Raw genomic sequence first — 16,107 nt, 5'->3', positions numbered from 1 at the left:
CTGGAGACCATGTGTTGCAAAACCCTTAAATAGTCATCCTGGGGACAGGATGATGATGATGATGATGATGATGATGATGATGACTCATCACGAGGACAGAGGAGCAGCCCTGGTAAAGCTCCCTGGATTTTCTGTGACCCCACAGCTGTAGGCAGAGGGGGGCAGCATCCCTGCAGCCCTGCCACGGGAATTACTGGCAGCTCTGAAACTGACCCTGGCTGCAGCCTGGCCAGTCACAGCACCAGCACCACACATTTGAGGGGAAACCAAGAACAACTCATTCCATAACAGTGTGTGAGGCATTTTACACCTCGTTTTTCCCAGATTTTCTTTCCCCACACCACCCTGGGGGGCACAGGGCATCTCTTCCCCTCCAAAAGTGACGTCCCTGGCTGACTGCAGCAGGCTCAGCTCCCCTCCACGGCCTCAGCTTCATCGTGTGGCTGCGGAGGCCAAAGGAAACTGAAACCAGCAGCAGGAGGGTCACAGCCCTGGGGCCGCAGGGAGCCTGTGGAGGCGCTGAGATTCCTCCCACAGAGAGCAGAAGGAGAACTGAAATTCCCTGAGATTCCTCATGCAGAGAGCAGGAGGGGAACTGAAATTCCTCAGGCAGAGAGTGCCAGAGCCCTGGAAGGAATTCCCTCCCACTACTGCGGACCAGCGGGTTACCACAGCAATAACTCACACCAAGAGCAAGGCCCAGGTGTTACCTATACAGTAAGAACATTTATTTTCTGTGGACACGTGTAAAAGAAGTCTCTTCTTCCCCGTGAGATGATTTGTTACACAAATCAAAGCCACCAGACGTTTCTCTTTTAGCCAGTCCGTGCTGAGCTCAGCCTCACACCGCGGCGGATGAATGCTTGTTTCCCAAACAAAGTTACAAATCAAATCATAACAAAATACACAAAATCGACTGGACCCTAAGTTTAATTCACTGGAAGGATTCTTCTTTCTCCTCCCATCACCTCGAGCTCCGCTCTTGCCCGTTGTTACCCTCCTCCTTCTGCTTGGCCATGAACTTCTGTGGAAATAAGGGCAGCCGGGGTTATTCCTCAGACCACGCTCTGGAAACAGCCGTGGGTTTCGTAAATGAAGCCCCAGAAGTCAGCCCACCCCTTATCCTGTGTGATCTCCATCAAAACCCCATGGTTCTGCTCATGAGCCCACGTACATGGAGTCACCATGCAGGGAAGCTTCTGAGTGGAATGGGACAAAAACCAGGATGTCAGGATTTCCTGTGATGATGGGCGCCCACATCCCATGGAGAAACACAACACACTCACTCGTCCCCATGGGACTGCAGGGTTGCTGCGCCCACCTTACAGAAGTCTACAGTGATAAGGATGGGTAAATCCTGTGAGGAGCAGCTGAGGGAGCTGGGGATGTTTAGGCTGGAGAAGAGGAGGCTGAAGGGAGACCTTATCACCACCTACAACTACCTGAAGGGAGGTTGTAGAGAGGTGGGCAATGGTCTTGTCAGCCATGTGACAGGAGACAGGACAAGGGGAAATGGCAAGAAGCTGCCCCAGGGCAGGGGCAGATTAGATGGTAGGAAAAAGTTCTTCCCTGGAAGAGCTTTAAGGGCCTGGAACAGGCTGCCCAGGGAGGGAGCTTAGTCACCAACCCTAGATGTGTTCAGAAAAAGGGTAGATGAGGTACTTAGGGAATGGTTGGACTTGATGATCTTAAAGGTCTTTTCCAACCTTGTGATTCAGCGATTCCCACCCCTCGTGTCAGCACTTTGCTGGGCAAGGGGTGCCCTCACAAGATGAACTCTTAAGGGGTGGAGTGTGGGGTGACCCAAGACAGAAGTTTGGGTCATTTTATATCAACGTGGTGTTTCAGCAAGACAGAGAAGCCCATGTGCTGGGGCACACCATGGGTTTTAAAAACCACTTCTTGAAAGGGAAGGCAACAGCTGCCCCCAGGCAGGGCAGCTCGACCCATTTAACACCACCCATGTCCCAGCTTAAGCCTGAAATCCCTTCAGGCCTTAGCACCAGCTCTCTGTGACACACTCATCTGTCATTACCTCCAAATTTTGCTGGTGAAGCGGCGTCTTACAGTGATTTTTCACAGAAGTCTCATTGACATAGAACAGTGAGCAGATCTGGCAGAAGAAGCCAGCCTTTGGAACCAGGTAATCCAGATCTGAAAGAGACAGCACACGTCAACATCACATGGCTCAGGATTTATAAAGTAACGAGTTAAATCAGATTCCTTTGGCCAAATCTGCAAAGTTTGTTCTTACTGGAAGGAAGTTAAGGCTTTTGGGTATTTAAAAAAAATCAGGTTTCTCATCTCTTCACTAAACAGAGGAGGAGGGGACACACTTTTCCATCAGCAGGACAGCTGGCCTTCGGGTCTGACACTCACTGCAACCCCCTCAGCACCTTCAGGCCTTGGAAGTGTTTTACACACAGCTCCCTCAGCAAGTTTAACCTCTGTCCTGCAGCATGTTACACACATTTCCTGTCACAGAAGTATGGCAGAGGCCATCAGAGCTATGTTTTACTGAGCAGCTTCTTTTACAGTTCAAGTGTTACCAATAGTTTCAGAGAAAAGTGCTTTAGATGATGGTATCTTGGGGAAAAATAAAGTATGTACACACAATAAAGTATATACCCCCCTTTAAAACTACAGAAGCAGTTCCCTCCTTCCTGCACATCACAGGATTAGGACAAAGAGGTATCACACTGTGCAGTGCTAATTTCTAAATAAATTAGGTGATCTTTGTGAATCTCAGGGGAAAAAAAAGAACTTGCCACATATTATGGGCTGCGACTTCCAAGTGAAACGTGGTTAAAGGACACAAAGGCCAGATTTTCAGAGGGGAGAGCAAGCCATCAGCCAGCAGAACAGCACAGAGCCTTTGGGGCAGGCTGTTTGGTTTTACCTTTTGGAGCACTCTGCGTCTTCGATGCCTCTGAAGAAACCGTTTTCTTCCGCTTGGACTCTGGTACTTTATCACCCGATCCTGGCTCTTTATCTCCTGATCCCAGCTGATCTACTGGAGGTCACAGGTGCACATTAAAAGGAGGAATCACTAGCTTCAGTGTTTCAGGCTCTTTGCTACACTGTTCTTTCAATGGAGCCATTTTCAGGAACTCCTGACACCAACCCCATGGGTGAGACTTCCAAATACAGCCCTGGCACTGCCATCAATGCCCACGTGACTGCAATCACAGCCCCTCTATAAAACAAGCTACCAAGCTTCCCTGAATAAATCTAGCTGGAGGTCCAGGGACAGTATTTCAGCTTCCTTACAGAGAACCAACGCCCACAGAGTAGGTTACTGCATTAGCCAGCTCTAAGCAGAGATGAAAATCACCTTTTAAAGGCTTTTCTGGAGACAACAGGGAGTTTGGCAGTTTCCTCTGTTAGGAGATAAACAGGTTGTTTGTGTTTTACACTAGCAATGCAGTCCAACTGGCAGGTGAAGAGTCACACATCAAAAACCATCTGTTTTCCTTCTAACTCTACACTCAAAGAATCTATTTACCCACACATCCTAACCAAGGTTAACACAATAAACCCTCTCCCTTTGTAATGAAGCCCAGGAGGCTGTTAGAGGTGCAGAGGCATCCCTCGTGTGTCCCCCCAACGTTTCAGCTTGCTGTGAGCATCCTCTCTCCCAGCAGCAGTCCCACTGCCACCTCTCAGCCTGAGGCAATCAACAAACTGTTTTTCTCCCCCCAAATCAGATTTTTAAGACTTGAGTAACAGGGTTTTACTTGCTTTAACCTCTCTTCCCCGGTTTTCTTGTTCCACTTCTCACTCAGAAAGAACTAGTCCTTTCCTACACCCACCTCTTTTGCCTGAGGTTTTTATTATCCAGAAAGCAACTAAAAAAATCCCTTATCTATTGTGTGTCAAATGTATTTAATTTGTTGCTACCAGTTAGATCAGAAACCAGTTCAAGGGCTTGGATGTTTTAAGAGGTCTCTGTGCAGCTCATTTGATAAGGGAATACAGAAAATACTTAGTTGGGTACAGCTCTCCCTCTTGGCTGCCAGACTCTGACCCTTTGCTAGCTCCATGCTACAGGTGTTCTCTGCTTTGCCCTCCAGGCCCTGCTGAGCAGCTTTTAGTTACATCCTCCTGTCTGTGCACTCACTTCATTTCACTTGCCCGTTTTAATGAGATTTGGCCCCGTGATTAAAGACCACAGATCATCTGTACAGCATCAGGCAGCCTACCAGGCCTTGCATTAAGGGTGAGGAATGAAACTGTTTTCCCCAATTTTAGGCATCATAAACTCCAAGAGAACACTCTAAATCACTGATTACAGTCATATTTTCTAATGCCCCTCTGGAAACTATGATAGGTTCCTTACCTTTTGACTTGGAGACCGCAGTGATTTCTTTGTCTGGATTTACATCTCCTAGAATTTCCATTTCTTCTGGTCCTGCAACAGCAACAATGTCCTCCTCTTCTGGCCCTGCAATGGCAGCGATTTTTTCTTCTTCTGGCCCTGCAATGGCAACAATATCTTCACAGTGTTCATCCTCACTCGGATTTTTCCCTGGGAAAGCATTTTCATCTTCCTCGTCCTCCTCTCCAACTTCATCTACTGTGACAAAGTTTAGTTCCTCTTTTAGAGAATGAAAATCAGCCAGGAATTCATCTTCCTCCTCGTTAACTTCATCCAAAGTCACCAGAGGGTTATCTTCATTGTCCTCTTGTATTTCATCCACTGTCACTAAAGCGCTGGGATCATCGGGCAGCTGGGAAGAAGCACAGTCCCCCCCATCCTCAGCAGCCACCCTACTGTCCTTCTGCTTCAGCACATCGATGTTCAAGTCTGTCGGCTCATTCAGAGGCAGCTCCTCTACCTCACCGATTTCATCTACGGTTACCAAGGGTTCAGCCTTCAAATCCGGCTCCTCAAACACCAACCTAGGGACATCTTTATGAGCAGCAAGGTCCTCCTGCTCAGAGATCTCATCCAACGTCACAAGCGACTGTGGATCCTTCACTGCTTCTGCCATGAGTTCCTCCTCTTCAATCACTTCATCCACTACCACCAGGCCCTGAGGGTCACTGAGGGCTTCTAAATTAGCAACCCCCATTAGCTGTGCGGCGACATCCTCCTCCTCACCGATTTCATCCAGAGTGACGAAAGAGAGATCGCTCTCAGCAAGGTGAGTGACAGAGCTCTTCCCCTTCCTTCTCTTGGAACTCAGCTCACAGGAGAAGTGGGGTTTAGCACCATCTTTTCTCTTTCCCCTCGGCGGATTTCGTCGCGTCTTAACGGGAGACTCGATTTCCTCTACGACCTCATCCACAGTAACAAATTCATCCAGGTTAAATGGAAACAGCTCTTCCTCCTAGGAAGGATCAAAATGTGAATGTGACAGAGTTTAACACTCACCCAGTGACAAAAAAAAAACCCCTCCTCTTGTCCACAGGGTGCTTAATGACAAATGTCTACACACTGAAGCTTCCTGAGGGGAAAAGAAAGCAACTTACTGGTAGAGAAACATTTCAGGCATTCAAATCTTGTGGGAGAGTTTCTACTGTCAGCATTTACATCAGGTAGCAGATCTAACTCAGAAATCCAAAGTGTTTTCCAAAAACACAGTTGGCTGAATAGAGAAAATTTACATCTATTAAAAGGGACCAGGCTGATGCCCTGATTACTCCTGTATATTTTTGCACTGCCTTGCAGGAAGGCTCATGAAAGCCCGAGCACCTCCAGATCATCCTTCACAGACCCTATGATGTCCTGTCCTTCCCTTCCCTAAGCACAGGCTGTTAGCTGCTGCTATGAAACAGGAGGCTACATTAGATGTGTTGACCCAGCAAAGTCCTTCCCTGTCCCAATGACTCATTGATTTCTCTCTCCTCTCTGGTTTCGACCCCCATAAAAAGCATCTCAGCTGCAGGAAGTTCCTCTGACAGTCCTACACCCCAGCCCAGAAAAGGGGTCCCAGGACTGAACCTCCCCATGTTCCTCCATGACCAACACATACAAGAATTCAAACAAGTTCTCCCCCCTTTTAAGCCCCACAGAGGCTCTGGCAGACCTGCTGCTCCTCCTCTGCCAGAGGAGCCTCTATGTCTCTTGTTCACTGCTATGCTTTTCTAATCAGGATGGTAGGGTAAGGTGGGTAAGACAGATACCTGAACTCAAGCATACTTTAATTTTAGAAAGTAAAATGCATCCAAATATCCATTCCACCCCAAATCACACATTCAATTTTTTCAATTTTTTTTTTTCCCAAAGAGAAAAAAAAACCATATTCCATCCTACCACTAACCCCTGGTCAGTATCTAACACAAGAAAAGTGAACAATGGTCTGCTTTGACAGGAGTTAAGGCCAAGGCATAATGAACATTCCTCTGGTAAAGAGCAAGACTGCTGCCAAGAAATACTAAGAACAGTCCTCCAGCAGAACAATCATCTGAAATTTGAAGGTTATGGGCTTTTCCTTCCCTTTCTCATTTGAAAAGCTGACAAGTACTAGGAATAACATGTACTGCCACCACATTCTGACAGAGTAACTGAAAGAATATTTAATGTGAGGTAACATTCCAACTGAGATCAAACCTTTTTGTAGTATGTATGTATCCCTTTTCCAGAGGGACCCATTGCTTACCTGGGAGACCTCTGATCTCATCCTGCAACGCTACTTTGAACAAACTCATCAAGAGTTTAATCACCTTCCCTCCCAAAGCCCAAGCAATTTAAGAAAGAGAGAGTGCCCTTAGGCTCCCAAGCTGCTCTTCCAACCAATGCTGCCCCAAAAATGTACAGCAATCCTTGCTTTGCAGAATAAGGCACTGGAAAAACATTTGCATGGAAGAGGCACCACAGATGATGATGTTCTGGCTACCTCCTGCTGTATGAAATCATTTCTAAAGAGTGAGAAGACTTCAGCCTTCCTTCCTCTTCTCACAAGTGTGATGATGACTCAAGGGCTCACACAGGCAAGGGGCAAACAAATTACATCAGAGGCCAAAAGACACCACCTCTTAACACTCCCCTCCTGAATTCAATTTCTCTTCCAAATTGCTTGGCTCTTCAGCTTTATGCTTGTAGTCTCTAACAATTAGTCATACAACAAATTCCTTGGGGAAAGACTAAAGGTTCTCAGTAGGCACACACACGCTTTCAAGACCAGCTGATGTGTCCATTCACAGTTACAGCCTTACCTCCTTCAGTTTCACGCTGCTAGTGCTGCTTTTGGAAGCCTTAGCATTGCCACCAAGAGAAGCCTGCAAAACGAGACAGTAAACCACAAGAGATCAGTTCAGCTGACCCACCTGTCCACAAGAGAAAAAAACTATTTTTTAAAAATCAGCTATTTTATTCCCTTATTGATTTTCTTTTTGTTGTTTTTTTTTTACTTTTTTTAAAAAAGTTTTCCAGATTGCTGCTTCTGATCCCATGCTTGGCAAATACAGACCTAAGACACCTGTCAGCGGTACAGTCCAGGCATACAGTCTCTAGCAACAAGTCACAGGTAACACCTTGCTGAGGAACCTCTTTTCAGTAACCGGTGTCTGTGCAGGACTTGACAAAGCAAATACCAGCTCACAAGAGGACTGAAAGCTTATTAATTCCCATTCAGAACTAATCCAAGAACATAAAAGTTATGACACTCAATAAAGACTCGCTTCAAAAATACCTTCCTGCAATTTTCTCCAAGTAGCATTTCCAAACCAGTTACATACTTGCGTTGCACACACTGCATCTAAAAGCAACTGGTTGCCCACCATCTCTCTACTCCAACTTGTGTGTTGGCCCAAATCAGCTGGGTGATTTACAGAAAAGGGATGGGGAAACATAACCTCAGCGTCCCATACTCAACATGTGAGAGAAGCATGGAGTTAGTTACTGATCAGGCACACTGAACCGGCCTTCCTGCCCTCCTCACCTTATTGCTGCTGTTGTCTGTCTTCATGCTGGATGATCTACTCTCTCCCTCTTGAGACTGTTTTGAACTAGCCCTAGAATCCACTCGCGAGTCCTTCTCTTGCTGAGATGAGTTCCTCCCACTGCCTGCCTTGCCATCCACAACAGAGCTTCTGCTGGCTTTGCACTGGCCGCCGCCATCGCCCAGGCTTGTTCGGCTGCTCCCAGGGCGCAGGTGACCTGCTTCTTTTGACGCGATTTTCTTCACCGCCGCTGCTTGGCTCCGGGTCTCGGGTTTCGAAGGAGCTTTCTGCTCCCCTCCTTTACACAGGGGAGGCTCGTTTCTCTGTAGAGGAACCCTCGACTTTGATATGTCCAGAAGAGACACCACTGCCTTTAAATTCACTTTACCAACAGAGGAAGATAGAGAGGAGTTTAGCGTAACGGCTTTGCAGGTTTCGTCGGGTTTTGCTGGTCCTGTCCCTTTATTTTGATGTCCTTTGATTAAACTTCCCTCATTCACAGCATTTGCAGCACTGTCCACAGCAGCTCCAACCTTGGCCACGAATTTTTCAAGTTTCTTCTCTGTCTCTGCCCTGGTCTTGACCAAAAGCTTTACAGGGTTCTCCTCTGCAGCTCTTCCAGCCTGGAGCACAGACTCTTCTGGTTTCAGCTCTGCACCTGCTCCAGCTACATCCAGCTTCTTCTCGAGGGCTGCCCCAGTTCTCAGAACAGGCTTCTTATCTGTTATCTGAGTTACAGGCGTTTCACATTCAGGTTTCACAGCATCAGAAAGGGGATTCTTCCCAGAGGAGTACAACCTGTCGTTCGTTAGTGTGACGATGGATGATGTCACCTCCACCGAAGGTGCATCAGAACCAGGGGGCATCACCAATTCCCCTGCTGCCAGCTTCGCAGCACAAGCTGGCGGCACCACTTTGCCCGTGCCCACCTTGGACAGCGCTTCTGGCCGTTTAATGGCTGGAACAGACAGCTCTTCATCTTCCTTTTTGATGTCCTTCTCTGATGCAGACACAACAGCAGGTTCAAACAACTCTGGTTCAGCACTACCTCTACCCGCCTCTCCTTTCTCCACGCCGGAAGGCGGCGGCAGCATCTGCTCTGACTTCACTTCAGATTCAGCGGATCTGATGGATGCCACAGTAGCTTCAATCCCAGCCTCCGCTTTCTCCACAGGCGCTTCTGCCGGTCTCTGAGCAGACTCCCTGACTGCTCTTTCAAGATGGGGCTCAGAGGGCTCTATCTGCACTGACGACATCTTGTCTTTGCCATTAGAGATGGAAACGGGTCCTTTCTTTGCCACACTAGGCTCTACTGGAGGATTAGCAGCTGCTGTTTGCACCACTCCTGATCCCTCTGGATATTTTGTCAAGCCAGAGCTAAATGCATTTAAAAAAAACAGAAGAAATCAAACTATGTTGAGAATTCTACAGTTACCAGTAACCTCTTGATGCCAATGGTGGGGGGCTTCCTGATGCATTAGTGCTCAGCATTTGGAAATCTAGCCTATCCAGGTTAAAATGGTTAAAAATATGGAGGCAAATAGCTGATTAGTTTTATGCCTCTGTTAACTCCACCTCGATGCTGCTGCCCATTATGTGACTCGCAGCCAGACCTCTCGAGGCAGCGCTGGCTACAGACGCACCCCCTGACCTCAGCACCCACACAGGCTCCTAAAATTTAGATCCCCCGATGCGAGGCAGACTGTGAATGTGAAAATAAAGCTTCTGTCTCCCTGTGTTAGAGGAATCACCATAGTGTGATGTCTGAAGACAGCGGACTCCACAGTGAAGTCTGGTCTTTTGTTTTGGATCAGGTTTGGGGGGAGAGGAGGGGCTGCTTTGATTTTAAACTGCACTGAGCCCAGGAGCATGATACATGCAGAGTATCCTTATGGCCAGGCTCTGTTTCACTGCATAATCCCACCTCTGGCTCCCAGGATAATAAAGCCCAAGATGACGCTGCAGAGGACAGCACTTCTCAGAGACCCCAAGTTACACTAAGTGCCTGATTCTTAAGGAAAGAATCCCCCACAGATGATGTTGGGAGACACTGAGACGAGACACGTCTGGGCCCCTTCTCCCACAAAGCTCGAGAAGATGAGCATCCCACCACCTCACACATCTCTGGATGGAAAGGTGCCAAAATAACAGCCCTCATGGAAACAGAGAAGAGCAGGGGTGTCTGCCAGTTTGGTCGTGCTCCCAGCACAATGCCAGCCAGATGTGGAAGGCTAGATCAAACGGGAGGGAGAAGCCAAATCTCAAGGTGGCCGGACATGAGGGTTAACGAGATGAAGACACAATGCTTGGAGTCAACTGGAAGATGAAAGCAGCCAAACTGCACCACCAGAGCGCAGCAAAAGCCCTGATCTCGAAGATCTCCAAAGCAGAGGGCACTGTCCACTGCTAGAAAACAGGAGAGGACAGAAGAAGGGATACAAATTCTGCCTAAAAATCTTTCACAAGACCAATTTAAAACGAGCGCAGATGAAATGCATCATGACAAGGCATCAGATGGATGCCTGCAGCACACTAGGGCGTTCACTCCCTAGCAAAGCAGCAAACCCCTCAAAATCCTGTGATCCCAGAGCCCAAGTGGCAAAGCTCACAGTAACAGGCCTTGTGAAAGAAAAGCAGCCTCACTCAAACATCCCACTCTTGCCCAACAGGCTTCTTCGACCTATGATCCCCTCAAACTAGGTACTACCAAGTGTTTTGGGTGAGCGTGCCTCCTGTGTGGTTAAGCGGTCAGGTCTGATCTGCTCTTTATGCCAGAGTCACAAGACAGAAGATGCTTTGATAATAAACACTGTTTATATTCCTCTTCCATTTGAGCATCCTACAGACCACTGAGATTTACATCTCAGCAAAGCACCACCTGGGTAACCGTGAGCACAAAGCCCAGGTCTGTCACTGGTACACAGAAAGCCTCATTAAACACAAGCTCCAATGCCTCATTAAACTGTACCACACAGCCTCTGTTGTTATTTGCAGGGAATGGAAAACCATCAGTGAACACCTGAACCACATGCTAACTATGAAGGTTACAGTGAGTAGCCCACGGGTATTATCCTCTGCACAATTCAAATGAGGTATCAGTCTCTGAATCCTCAGGACTTTGTGTCTCGTTTCACACCAACACCCACCCTGTGCCTTCCACAAAGCCACGGTGGTCTCCAAAATACTCTGAGAGATTCAAACCAGACTGGGAAGCAGTGGAAGGGGAGCTCTGCTGAGGCTGCAATGCACAGAGGTAAAGAGGAGTGAACCTGATGAAGCACCAAAGTGCTCAAAGAAACATTTAAAAAGACCTACAAGACAGATTTTCCTGTACAGGAATTCATGTAGAGGGCAAAATCAACAATACCTGGTGCCCAGGTCCTGCACCAACATCCCTGAATTAGCAGCCATTCCTGCCAGAGTTAGCAAGGGAAAGGCTCTGAGTTCAATCCTAGAAACACCAGCTCAGAGGCTGCATCACAACAGAGACACAACCTGCTTCCCACATGCCAGAGCAGTGGGATGGCCCTTGAGCTTCAACCCAGACAAGAGAGGTTTCAGCTGGCTTAGCAGAGGAAAACAAATCCCAACAGAACGCATCAGCACCCTTGAAGGGCAGAGGCATTCAGGTAAACACGTCAGTCGCCTCAGCTGGAAAGTGGGATGAACTACTGACTCCCAAAAGGTTTTCAAGATCACCTGCAACCGAGAGGGCAGCCCCTTCTGCTCCCCACGTTTTGCTGCTCCTGTCCTCCCCAGAAAGATGTGGCAAGGTCTTCCCAGATATAATAATACGGAAGATATTTTCTGATGCTTAGAGAACGTAACTCAGAAGAGTAACTGGTCCGGTCACAGAGGCTCACAAGGAGAAGGCAGCTGCCTCAGGCAAGGAGAACGCTTGTGCTGTTAGCTGCAGGGGAGAACATCCCATTTCCCACCCGTTGGGCAGCCACAGCAGGACGCAGGGCACTACCTGGGGCTCACATAAGTCACTTGCTTTGATCTAACACCCACCAGTCTGTGATCAGAAGTGTCACCTGCGTGTCTGCCTACCTACCCGAGTCAGTTTAGAAACTAAATGCTTCCAAAACAGACTAGAACCCAAGGAGAAGTTTTGTGACATCAGGAATGCCTAACTTTACTTTGGAAAGAAGCAGGTTTTGGAAATACAAGAACAGTCCATGGTAGTATAATGGCATTACCTGAAACTGAAGTTTTAGGAGCATTATTACAGAGTTTTGTTTGGTTTTTTAATTATAAAACTTAGTGATAAATATGGACTTGAGTCACAGAAGGCGTTTTAAGTCACATTTGTTAACAAGAGCTCTTATCACCATCTATCCATTTATAAAACATAATCAAGTCTCTAAAACCAACAAATAGTTACTCCACAATTTGTAATTTTACTACAAGCAACGTCCATAAAACAGTTTTAAATTCAACATAGGAAAACCATAATTTCCCATTTCTAGGTCCTGATGTTAATATATCATCTTAACATTTTTAACTCAATTCAGGGACCTGTACCACAGCATAAAGTTACCGTTAATAAGTTAAACAAGGAAGTCTCAAGTTTATTTTTAGCATTTGGGAACAGAAACAGTAGAGCCAGGTGCTCTGACAGAGGAAAGCACTGTAGGATGAAAGAAAAGCAGTCATTTCATGGTTAAATATGACAAAAGATTGTCTTACCAACATCTATTTCCAAACATACTTTCCAGGACCTGTGGTAAAATCCCGCCCATAGTTAGTAGAACAGTAACAACTCGACAAGCTACACAGAGAACAGGATTTCACCCCTTTTGTCCACATTCTTTGAAAGCCCCAGATTTCAAAGAAATCACAAACATTACAGCAACAGACATCACTTCCTGCACACACAGAACACACAGAAGCTCAAAAGCAGCAACAGCAGGTAACAGCTGAGTGGGTCTCGCAGTGGGGAACAGCTGGCGGATCTCACAGCGAGCCTTTGCCTCAAGCTTAGGTACAGAGACAGCTCAGCAATCTGCTCAGTCTTGAGACACATCCCATAAACAATACAGAGATACAAACCCCCCGATCTACTGGAAAGGCATACCTTCCTTTGCTTGCATCCTCCTTCTTTGCTTTCTTCCCAGCTTCAGCCTGAAAGCCAAAAAGAAAATACCCAAATCAGGGTTCAGTAGTTACAACTGAAGAAGCATCAGCATAAAATTGGTATAACCCAGCTAATTAGTAACACCACGACCCCAAATTTAGGTATGTATCACCTGAAAGATCAAATGCCAGTAAACCACTCCCCCCAGGACCCACTATTCCATAAACTGACCAATAAAAGCACACAGCAGCAGAAGGTATTTTACTAATTGAGAGACAGACCACACCATGCCACTGGTTTTCTCTCATCTTCCCAGCAGACGTGGGTTTTGAGCAGCATTTGCTGTTTGCCCCCTGTACCGGTGAGGATGCTACGGGCTGCAGAGCTCAGGGGGAACACAGTTCATTTGGCAGTATCACACCTTTTCTAAAGGCACCTTACATCCCAAGCAAGTATCTACAGAAAACCCAATGCCAGTTTCTATTCCTTAAAACCTGCCTTCACTTCTTGTAGGAGGACTGCACATTTGTTTTCTGTTCTGTGAAACAAACTGTGGTATAAAGACTATACAAGGTAATGTCTTCCCCAAAAAAAGGCAACTACAGACCAATCCTCTGCAGTTATCACAGTTAGTACTGTGTGTGTCCAAGCAATACAAAAAAAAACCACCACCCCTTTGAAAACTCAGCATTGAAATCCCAATCTCTTTTCTGAAGGTAATCCATAAGCTAACTTTAAAGAGTAGCACTATCAAAAAGAATGTCAGATAAATTCACTGCAGGTATAATTCCCTTTAATATGTTAGTTATGCCCATAATTCCAAAGCTTTCAGTTTTCCCTTTCTAGTAACGTCTACTCCAGAGGAAAGCACCAAAAGCAATTTGAGCACATTATGATGTCAACACTATTTCCTTTCTTCCTCCAGACTAGCTTCTGAACAAAAGGCTTCTAGAAAAAATTACTCAGGACGAACATAACTACAGGTCTAATGATCCTACGGTACCGAGCCATGTGACTCAGACACTGGCACCATCACCGAGGATGGACAAGAGGTGACTGGCTCAAAATGACAAGTGGAAAACCACCTCTGTTCTCCCTCTCATCAGCACAACCAGGCATTTGCCTCCCCACCTCAGAGCTAAAACCACAGCTGAGGAGTTTATCTCCAAGGACAGAGTGACTTTTGTGCAAGAGCTGCGACAGTCGTGCTGACAAGGACTGGAACAGCCTTGGTTGCAGCCACGCTCTATGACTCTGCATTCTAGCTGTACATCCTCCTTCACCATTCCAGGAGTTTCCCCCATAATGGTTATTTCAGCAGCACTAAATTCAGGCACAATCAGTAGAGTTACAGAAACAGAACTGGAACGTGATTAAGTGAGCACTTACATTATTGCTGTCATGTTGCCACTAGCATCAGCTACTGCTATCTGGCTGGACACCCTCTCTAACTCTGTATCACCCTAAGTGTGCAGCTGGAAAGAGATATTATTTTGAAAACAGAGTGTGAATGCCACCCTTTGTCAGCACTGACCTCTGCCCTGATGGAACGTTTATAGTGACAAAGGCACATTATTTGGCTGCTACACAAGATATAGGCAACAGCCATAAAAAGCAGATTCGAATCACCCACTGTTCCCAGAATGCATCCTTGACAGACGTTCCTTAGCAAGAGCACTTTAATGAATGATAACTTGCTTATTTTTCAGGGCTAAGGGAACTCATTTACATAAACTAGACAAGGAAAAAAAATCTCATAAGCCTGAATATTCTGTCATTTTCTTCAGCTACAAAGTTGGTCTAACAAAAGGTAGTACTCTTAAATGCATCTAACACCAAGCACAATTATCATGCAATGTTCTTTAAAACAATATGAAGTTCACTAAACCAACTGAAACACAAAATAAAGGGGCTGGGAAAAAGACAATTTTTTGTCCCATACAAAGTGTCAGCAATAGGGAGAATCATCCCTGCAGTAGGGAGACAAACTCCTGGAATATCTAATCCAGGCTCTTACATGTAGCAGAAAAGAGCACCCTGTGCACTGGCGCTCACCCGATTTCAGCCATCAGCTCTCAGAGGGAAAGTGATACCAGTTCTCTGGATCAAATAGGTGATTAAAAAGCACTTTCAGTGCTGTTACGGTGACTCCAGGCTGGCAGAAACTTTAACAGGCTCCTCGTGAACAAACTGTGCCCCCTCAGGCCTGGGCAGGGTGGGAAGAGCTGGGAAGACAGGCTGGCGATTGCATCCCCGTAGAGTCGCAGGAAGGTAGGAAGCTAATTGATTTTACACAGACTGGGCCCTGCACACACACAGTAACTCAGGATTTACTTGGAAAGGAGCACTATCAGCCCATTTAAAAGACATCTGTGTGCCAAATTCACATCTGGTTGGGTATCGTTGTAAGCTCTAAACCATCATGGATGCCACTCTCAGGAGAGCCCCACCAGAAACGTGCTGCTGCTGCCACACTGTGGTTTACAAACGGGAATCCTGAACACCACACGGAGACCCCACAGGCTTCCTAAGTCAGGATGCTTTCCAATAGAGCAGGAGAATCAGGGAACAGACTACAATACAAGGTGATGGCCAGCACACAGCCTGTTCCAGCCCAAAGCCACTGAAATGCATTGTGATGCTCGGCACAGATGACGCCGACAGCTGCGGCAGCTCGCTAAGTAGGACACGTCTGGATGACCTTTTCTGTTGAAGTAACAGAGTTCTCTTTAGGCACCCCAAGTTAAAACCTTCCCCAAGGATGAATAAAAGGGAAAAAAAACCCCTAAGGCATCCAGCCCCTCTGGGCACATCCTCTTGTTCCAATGCTAGCCCAAAGCCACGCCACGGCAAAGGAACAGCAACACACAGGGAGGGAGAGCTCCAAGAACAGAATTCACATGGATAATCACTGAAAAAATTCCACAAACACCCCAACAAACCAAGAAAAAAAAGCCCTCTATACACATTTTGGTCTCAACCTGGGCAGTGTGCAGTTTGTGTTGAGCTGGTTAGCTGGGCCTTGTTCTCTCAGACATGAGCTCTGAAGAACAAACCCAGCTGGAATTCTGAGGAATAAAAGCCAACCTATGTATCCCCTAACATAAACAGAGTTGGGCAGATGTGTCAAGAGACAGAAT

At 46.7% G+C, this 16,107-nt stretch overlaps 1 protein-coding gene across 1 annotated transcript in view; it reads right to left on the bottom strand.

Moving 5' to 3' along the window:
* Positions 1 to 699: 699 nt before the first annotated feature.
* Positions 700 to 16,107, bottom strand: part of ZNF638 (zinc finger protein 638) — a gene marked incomplete at its 5' end in the record, with an annotated part of 54,032 nt that continues 38,624 nt past the window's right edge. Inside the window, 7 exon segments of the mRNA XM_084263787.1 lie at positions 700 to 1,024; positions 2,036 to 2,154; positions 2,900 to 3,013; positions 4,340 to 5,333; positions 7,162 to 7,224; positions 7,887 to 9,264; positions 12,968 to 13,014. Coding sequence (XP_084119913.1) covers positions 965 to 1,024; positions 2,036 to 2,154; positions 2,900 to 3,013; positions 4,340 to 5,333; positions 7,162 to 7,224; positions 7,887 to 9,264; positions 12,968 to 13,014 — 2,775 coding nt within the window. The 3' untranslated portion in view covers positions 700 to 964.

Source organism: Gallinula chloropus (genome assembly GCF_964237585.1).
Source record: "Gallinula chloropus genome assembly, chromosome: 4".
Taxonomy (NCBI): Eukaryota; Metazoa; Chordata; class Aves; order Gruiformes; family Rallidae; genus Gallinula; species Gallinula chloropus.
The sequence above is the reverse complement of the archived record's forward strand: the minus strand, read 5'-3'. Positions and strand labels throughout refer to the sequence as shown.